At 58.2% G+C, this 8,153-nt stretch overlaps 3 protein-coding genes across 3 annotated transcripts in view; 1 reads left to right on the top strand and 2 right to left on the bottom strand.

The window, feature by feature from the left end:
• Window positions 1-3: 3 nt before the first annotated feature.
• BU25DRAFT_300918 (uncharacterized protein) lies at window positions 4-279 on the bottom strand (the record flags this gene model as incomplete). The annotated part of the gene is made up of 1 exon (XM_033701986.1): window positions 4-279. A coding segment is annotated over one exon (276 nt), but the record flags the coding sequence as incomplete, so codon positions are not given.
• Window positions 280-361: 82 nt separating this feature from the next.
• On the bottom strand, window positions 362-1,967 carry BU25DRAFT_78378 (uncharacterized protein). The gene is made up of 2 exons (XM_033712109.1): window positions 557-1,967; window positions 362-490 (listed from the first exon to the last, which is right to left on the bottom strand). Exon 1 carries the CDS (start codon window positions 1,748-1,750, stop codon window positions 683-685), a length of 1,068 nt encoding a protein of 355 aa, XP_033566787.1. The 5' UTR covers window positions 1,751-1,967; the 3' UTR covers window positions 362-490; window positions 557-682.
• BU25DRAFT_487060 (uncharacterized protein) overlaps window positions 1,939-8,153 on the top strand; it is a 6,639-nt gene continuing 424 nt past the window's right edge. Inside the window, exons 1-7 of the mRNA XM_033711253.1 lie at window positions 1,939-2,203; window positions 2,260-2,602; window positions 2,679-2,738; window positions 2,792-3,091; window positions 3,144-3,324; window positions 3,390-3,600; window positions 3,663-5,379. Of these exons, the coding sequence (XP_033566786.1) occupies window positions 2,118-2,203; window positions 2,260-2,602; window positions 2,679-2,738; window positions 2,792-3,091; window positions 3,144-3,324; window positions 3,390-3,600; window positions 3,663-5,379 (2,898 nt within the window). The 5' untranslated portion in view covers window positions 1,939-2,117. The remainder of the gene's footprint in view (window positions 2,204-2,259; window positions 2,603-2,678; window positions 2,739-2,791; window positions 3,092-3,143; window positions 3,325-3,389; window positions 3,601-3,662; window positions 5,380-8,153) is intronic.

Here is an 8,153-nt window from a genome sequence, read left to right as displayed (position 1 = left end):
GTGCTCCAGCAGCTCCACTGCCTTTCTTGTCTGCCCGTTGGCCTGATATGCACCGGCAAGCGCGTGCTGCGATGCCAGCCGATCCGGGTGATGCTCGTCCAGCGTAGTCTCTTCGACCTTGACAACGTACTCTAGCAGCTCCACTGCCTCTCTTGTCTGCCCGTTGTCCCCGTATGCACCGGCAAGCTCGTGGTGCGATGCCAGCCGAGACGGGTGATGCTCGTCCAGCGTAGTGTTGCGGACCTTGACAACGTGCTCCAGCAGCTCAACCCAGTTCTTTCCTTCGTCTTCTCCTCAGCGCCATGGATCACGACCTTCCTGACCCAAGTGTATAACCAACGTGCGCCTAGTCCCTGTACGGCTACGATGCTTTCGCGCGATCAGCGGGGCGGCAGCGTCTGGCAGCGGCAGCAGCAGCAGCAACAGCGCTCAGCTGTGCATGCAGAATCACTGCGTGTGCTGCGCGGCTGCGCGTGCTGCACCTTGTTGCCTGTCCTGTCCATCTCAGTCACATGATGCATGCAGGTATGGACGCTACGCGTCGCCCGATTCTTACACAAGCGTGCCTCACCTGCAAGTCGGCGTCTCTCGCATCGTAATGTTATTGAACTTGCATTCAAACGCAGTGTCCATTGGTATGGCTCAATGAGATATCATAACGCTGAAACGAATCATAATGCATCTATTCTTCAGTGCGTCGTTGAAGGTCCCGTTGCCTCACTTTGACGTACCTCACTGTTTGTATCCAATTGTAAGTGAAAAGACACAGAAAGACTGCGAATACTGTCATCACGGCCGCCAAAGAAGCGACCATTGTGAACACAGTGAAACCATACGACGCTGCTTGGAAAGCCTCGTCATTCCCCAATGCTTTTGTCGCTAAGCCAACCTGCATGGCCGCCAGAACAATGACCATATATGCCAGCACAGATGCCAGCCAGGTGAAGTTGTCTCGGAAGAAGCTGCTGTACTGGCTGTACTCGGACTGATAGCCACGGAATACCGCACGTCCGGTAAGTCGATATATTGCGTTGAGTCGGTTTAGGCGCAGCTCGCCGTGGATGTAGCGCTGGTTGATGTGGTCGTAGATAGCGTCATGCTCCAGGATCTCTTTGATGAAAGTCTTCCATTGCATCCAAGATATCTGATCGGGGAGCAGATGGCTGTCCTTCGCAATGAAGAAGTCGCTTTCGTGAGATACAAGCGCTGCGTAGGACAGCAAGAACCCCAGAGCACACTTTCTGAGCTGAGCCTCTTCGCATCCAACATTGCGTCCAGGACTGTGAGGAGAAATCGGCGAACACTTGCACTGGTCTTTGCAACTCAAGTGGTCTACCCAAAACTGCGGTTCTAGAAGGAAACGAGGAAGAGGTTTGACGAAGATGCGGGCTTTGGACCAGACTAGGTGCATGTCCATCCGTTCGGTCACTATAACTTCGCGGCCCAGCAGTCTTTGATAATGCAATGCGCGTGGCGGCATCGGACGGCCAGCTATCCATAGCCAAGAGTGAATGACATTAAGCCGATCTACGCCTAACTCGTACCAGAGATATTCGGCACCAGAGTCGGGTACCTGCAGGATGCTGTCCTTTGTCCTGTGAGATGCTGAAAGAAGGTGCAAGCTTGTGTTGACGTTCACGTCCTGCGCTGCCTGCTTTGATGTTGGGGTTGGTATGTTGACTGTAGAAGGCTCCGCCGGGACTGGCTGCAGTAGTACTGATGCGAATGGAGCATGTTTGTATATATTCATAACAGGTCAAAGAAACAGAACATGTATAAAGGCATCGACGACGTGCTTTCAGCCTTCACGGAAGCACTTGGTGCGATAGTGCACGTGCTCCAATTAATGCACTAGCGAAGCTTGCCAGCGCTCGCCTGGACATGATAGCCGCCGCCGTCAGCGCTCCGCCGCCAGCGCTTCGCCACCCTCAATGCGAGCGCCAACGCCCACACCTGCATGCATCATGTGATTGAGATGACAGGACAGGCAACAAGGCGCAGCACGCGCAGCGGGCCCTGCTTGCCCGACTGAGTGCTACAGCCGCCGTCCCACAAAGTTCTGACAGGCTGCCGCGCCCACTTCACCTGGGCGATGGTCGCTGCGTCTGCAATTGAACATGAATACAGCGCACGACGACACCAACGCCAGCGGGCTCAGGTTCTGGTCTGGCGCGCCGACGTCTGATGCTCCCCATGACGTCGAGTAAGTGCGTGACGACCCAGAAGGCCCGGGTGCCGGCCCCGCTGACTGCGCGAAAGCATCGTAGCCGTGCAGGGACTAGGCGCACATTGGTTCTACACCTGGGTCAGGAAGGTCGTGGTTCAAGACACAAAGCAGAAGACGAAGGAAAGAAGTGGGTTGAGGAAGCTCAGCAGCAGCAGGCTGTTTGGGAGGAAGAGCAAAGCGCTAGGCAGCAATGGAGAATGCGAGACGAGGGAGGTGATGTGGCCGCGGGACCTCCTGGTGCCAGCGTTCAGCAACGCGCGGGTCGCCACGTACAGCTACGGATCAGACTGGAAAGATCGGCAGGTGAACACAAGCCTGCGGGAGTGTGGGCAGCAGCTGCTGGAGGTGCTGCTCCAGCATCGGCAGAGCGCGAGTGTATGTGGATGCGCACCTCGTCTCTCACACGAGCTAGACCGGCTCTAACCCTTTCTTTGTCTGACACCCACGACAGGAACGACAGAGGCCGCTCATCTTGATCGGCCACAGCCTTGGAGGCCTTGTCATTCAGCAGGTAGAGTACTACGGCGACGATGCGCAGGGAGGGCAATCTCTAACCGTAAGCAGGCGCTCACTATCGCTGTCCATGGACCTCGCTACACCGACTTTCGTCTCTCAGTCGCGGGTATCGTCTTTCTGGGCACCCCGTTCCAGGGCAGCGGGGAGGCAGCATACGCGCAATGGCTGGCGGAGCTCGTCCGGCTCCAGGAGGCCGAGGGCCACAGGTACACGCTGCTGAAGACGCTGCAGAAAGACAGCCCGGGTCTGCACGCCCTGTCGATCGACTTCTGGCGAAGCTATAGCGAGTATGACATGACGTGCTTCTACGAGAACAAGGAAGCCGACTACGGGCTTGTAAGCACACAGGTGTGTTGACTCAGCTGTCTTTCTGTGACCCCCGTCCGCTAAGCACAAGCAGATTGTGAGCACGCAGTCCGCTATGCTCGTCGGGCAGAAGCTGATGTACATGGACGCCGACCACTCTGGGCTGAACAAGTTCAGTGGCGTGGACGACAAGAACTTCATGCTGCTCCTGCCCGAGCTGCGCAAGATGGTCGAGAACAGTGGCTCTGTAGTAGCAGATCGGTACCGCAGCAAAGGTAAGCAGCTATGCAGGTGCTGTGTTTATCTTCACCAACAGCAGGCTGACAGTCTAGCTTCACAGACGCTAGGTCAGCCGGCAACGTGCACTGGATTGTGCCGCGCACAGTCAACAGCCTGTTCACTGGGCGCCGCGAGGTCATAGAGCGGATGCAGAGCGCCCTGCGCGACAACAATTCAAGTGCGTCAAAACAGAAGCGAGTAGTCATCACTGGCATAGGGGGCATGGGCAAGAGCGAGATGTGCCTCAAGGTTGCAGACCTGATGCGAGAAGAGTGCGTAAGCCCTGCAAGTTGTCGCTGTCGAGAGAGACGAGTGTTTGGCTGACGAGCAACAGCTTCTGGGGCGTGTTTTGGGTGGATGTGGGCAGCCAGTCGACCGCTAAGAACGACTTCCTGGCAGTTGCGAAGGCGCTCGGATCACCTGCGGAGAGCGTGGAGGAGGCGCTCCGAGCGCTCGCCAACACCAAGAAGCGCTGGCTGCTGGTCCTGGACAACGCCGACGAGGTTGACTTCGACTACGCACGATACATACCATCTGGGGTGCAGGGGGCGATCATTGTGACGTCGCGCAACCCGCAGTGCAGCCGGTACAGCACCGGGCCTGCAGAAGCGCTCGAGGGCTTGGACGCAGAGCACTCGACACAGCTTCTCCTCAAGGCTGCTCGAGTGCCGGAAGAGGCTTGGCGGTCGTGCAAGACGAAGGCGCAGGCGCAGGACGTTGTGCGTCTTCTGGGGTCGCACACGCTTGCGCTGATCCAGGCTGGCGCGTATGTAGCCGAAGGGTACTGTCAGATGGCCGAGTATCCCAAGAAGTATCAGCAGCATCGCAAGCGGCTGCTTGAGTACAATCTGACGCAAGAGCAGTCGCGGTATCGAGATGTGTACGCTACATTTGAGGCATCCGCGGATGCTCTCGAGCGTTCTAGCAATCAAGAGGGACAGGATGCATTGGATGTACTTTCGGTGCTATGTATGCTGCACTCGAGCGTGCTTCCGCTTGAAGTGTTCGAAGATGCATGGCGAGGGGCTCGCCGCGTGCTCGAAGAGTCGTCCGCTGAGATGGATGGGACAGAGAAATCGGACATGACAGATGACCTCGGGCGATGGCACGTTGCTCAGCTGCCTGAGTTCATAGATACAGCAGCGGACGAGCGGGACAGCTATCGCCTCAAGAAAGCCAGCGCCCGCCTTGTGTCGCTGTCGTTGGTGACGCGGCATGCGCTAGGCGACGGCATTGGGGGTTTGTCGATGCATCCGCTGGCGCACGCGTGGGCGAAGGACCGGCTGGAGAGGGAGCGGCAGCGGCAGGCATGGGCGACTGCGGGATGTGTGCTTGCATTGTCGCGAGGGCAGACAAAGCTGTGGCAGGTGCGCGAGAGGGAGCTGCGGCCGCATATGCAGTCCTTTTTATCGCCCAACGTACAGACGATGCTCTCGTGTAGACCGCAGGAGGCGGTGCTGGCCGTCCTGCTGAACTGCGGCTGGGCGCTGAATACGATGAGAGAGGACGCCAGGCTTGAGCAGCTGCTGGGCGGCATCTACCAGGCACTCGACATAACCCCGTCAGATCCGACAACGGAGCACGTGCCGATATGGGAGCTGGCGGCCAGGAACCTGGGGTACATGGGTCACGCAAGGGAGGCAGTGAAGCTGCTGGAGCATGTCGTGGAGGTGCAAGAGGCTACGCTGGACGAGCATCACCCAGATCGGCTGGCATCGCAGCACGAGCTTGCCGGTGCATACCGGGCCAATGGGTATATCAAAGATGCAGTGGAGCTGCTAGAGCACGTCGTCAAGGTCGAAGAGACTACGCTGGACGAGCATCACCCGGATCGGCTGGCATCGCAGCACGCGCTTGCCGGTGCATATGGGGACAACGGGCAGACGAGAGAGGCAGTGGAGCTGCTAGAGCACGTCGTCAAGGTCCGCAACACTACGCTGGACGAGCATCACCCGTCTCGGCTGGCATCGCACCACGAGCTTGCCGGTGCATACGGGGACAACGGGCAGACAAGAGAGGCAGTGGAGCTGCTGGAGCATGTTGTCAAGGTCAAAAGAGTCACTATGACCGAGACGCATCCACTCCGGCCAGCCTCGGACCTACCTGAAAGCTCGCACAAGCCGTCCAAAAAAATGTGTTAAGCGATAGATAGACAACAGGAGACCATGTACCGAGCGAGGCACTTCGACAACTGAGCTCATGGTGCTGCAGTGGTGACCTGGAGCCTTATGAAGCGATGGTTGATAGACGAGCGCCCCACTTTCAAGCTGTTTGGAAAAGACAGAAACGGGATGGCTGTATAATACCGAAGCGAGCATTACATACATATAGCTCATACCTCCCTTTCACACAGCTCACGCTGAGACTGCTGCGTGACTGGGGAAAGCTCGACCAAGCTGTCGACTAGCTCAGTGATGTCCTCAATCAGCCGTCGAAACTGCTTCTCCTGGTACAATGCCCACTTTGCCTTTTGACGTACCCCAGACCGGTTCTGGCGCTCGATAGCCAGCTGCCGCATCTTCTCGTGAAGCTTCGCCAGTGCCGGATCTAGGTTGGTCTGCAGATCGTACACTGCAAGGCTGTCGTCCTGAGGCTCTGTGCGATTCTTGTATCTGTTCGATACACCTTCGGCTTCCGCGAACAGTTCTAGGATCTGGTCAAGCAAGGCTTCAGCAGGCCAGAACATGTCAGCAGCTCAGCCTTGCCAGCCAGCCTCATGCACAAGAAGCAGCTGCTGTCTGATCCCACGCGAGGCTCTCCACACTGCACAGTCCAGTCGCTGGCCAGCATCATGGTCTTCTCCAGCATCGCCACCACGTTCGCAGGCCCCGGAAACCAAGGGCTGCAGGTTGGGTACAACTCTGGCTCTATCCACATCGCTGCCGCCGGCAAGTGCTCGCCCCCGCTCCGACCAACGCTGCGCTGACCACGCTGTGTCTCTGCAGAGCGCCCTGAGACCCCACCACGGCCCTCGTGCTTCGTGCCGTTCCGACGCGACCCAGATTTTGTTGACCGCGCAACACTGCTCGACCAGATACGCGAGCAGTGCTCTGCGCCGGCATCGCGAGTCGCGCTGGTGGGCCTTGGCGGTGTGGGGTGAGTTCAGCTAAGGGAACCTCTGGTTAGCGCTCACGGCTAATGCACACAGGAAGTCGCAGCTAGCCATCGAGCACTGCTACCGCACTTCCGAGCGCTTGCCGGAGACGTGGGTGCTTTGGGCGCACGCTAGCAACACAGCGCGACTGGAGCAGAGCTACCGGGAAATAGCAGAGCTGGTCAAGGTTCGTGGTCGCAAGAATCCGCAAGCGGACGTGTACAAGCTGGTGCACGACTGGCTCCGCGACGAGAAGAATGGGCCGTGGCTGTTGGTGCTCGACAACGCAGACGATGCTGTCGTACTTTCTCCGAAAACAAGCAACGGCCACAGGTCGCAGGCAGACGATGGCAGCGACAGTAGCGACGGCAACAGCAGCGCTCTCCGGCAGCAGCTGTCGAGGTATCTGCCTCCGAGCAGGCACGGCTCGGTGCTGGTGACGAGCCGGACAAGGCGCGCGGCAATGCAGGTCGTCGAAGACAGCGACATCATACCGATCGAGCCAATGGACAACGCAGCTGCACACACTCTGCTTCACAAGAAGCTGGGAGACAAGGGCGACAAGGCGGGCAAAGATGACGGCATTGCTGAGCTAGCGGCGGCGCTGGACTACATGCCGCTCGCTCTCGTGCAGGCAGCGGCATACATTCGAGAACGACGGCCGAGATGCTTGGTGCGGCAGTATCTCAAGGAGTACTGCCAGAGCGACAGCAGAAAGATAAGCCTGCTTAGCCAGGGAGCTAGCCATCTGCGCCGAGATGAAGCAGCCAGCAACGCCATCCTCATAACGTGGCAGATCTCGTTCGATCACGTACGACGCACTAGACCATCGGCGGCGGACCTGCTGTCACTAATGAGCTTTTTCGACCGGCAGGGAATACCTGAAGCCCTGCTTCGTAGCCAGGGCAGCAGCACGGAGAACGAACAAGTACTGGCTGTTGGCGTAGACGACGGGTTTGAGGATGATGTCCTTACGCTGCGAGACTACTCGTTTGTCACAGCTACTACAGACGAGACGACGTTTGAGATGCACGGCCTGGTGCAGTTGGCGACGCGTAAGTGGCTGGAAAGCCAGGAACAGCTCGACAAGTGGAGAGAGCAGTTCATCTCCAACCTGTGCGCAGAGCTGCCTACAGGACGACACGAGAACTGGGAAAAGTGTCAAGCGTTGTTCCCGCACGCGAGGGCGGCAATGGCACAGCGGCCCGCGAGCCAGAAGTCGCTTGAGGAGTGGGCGCTGTTGCTGTACAAGGCTGCATGGTACGCATGGCAGAGAGGAAGAGCAGGCGAGGCAGAGAACATGTCAGTGACATCGATGGAGGTGAGGAGGAAGGTGCTCGGTGAAGAGAGTGAAGAGACGCTGAGCAGCATGGGCATGGTGGGACTAGCAAGGAGCTTTGGGGGCAAGTACAAAGAGGCGGAAGCGATGCATAGGAAGATGCTGGCGACAAGTGAGAAGGTGCTGGGGCATGAGCATCCCGCCACGCTGACGAGCATGAACAACTTGGCGGGAGTGCTGAACAGACAGGGCAAGTACGAAGAGGCGGAAGCGATGCACAGGCAGATGCTGGCGACAAGCGAGAAGGTGCTGGGGCATGAGCATCCAGACACGCTGGGGAGCATGAACAACCTGGCGGGAGTGCTGAACAGGCAGGGCAAGCACGAAGAGGCGGAAGCGATGCACAGACAGACGCTGGCGACAAGCGAGAAGGTGCTGGGGCATGAGCATCC

This window comes from Macroventuria anomochaeta (assembly GCF_010093625.1).
Source record: "Macroventuria anomochaeta strain CBS 525.71 unplaced genomic scaffold BU25scaffold_2, whole genome shotgun sequence".
In the NCBI taxonomy this organism is placed as follows: domain Eukaryota; kingdom Fungi; phylum Ascomycota; class Dothideomycetes; order Pleosporales; family Didymellaceae; genus Macroventuria; species Macroventuria anomochaeta.
Note: the sequence above shows the minus strand (reverse complement) of the source record. Positions and strands in the feature narration are given on the sequence as shown.

Bases quoted from the DNA above. Each gene is read 5' to 3' on its own strand.
- BU25DRAFT_78378 (XM_033712109.1), bottom strand. From the start codon at position 1,750: ATGAATATATACAAACATGCTCCATTCGCATCAGTACTACTGCAGCCA.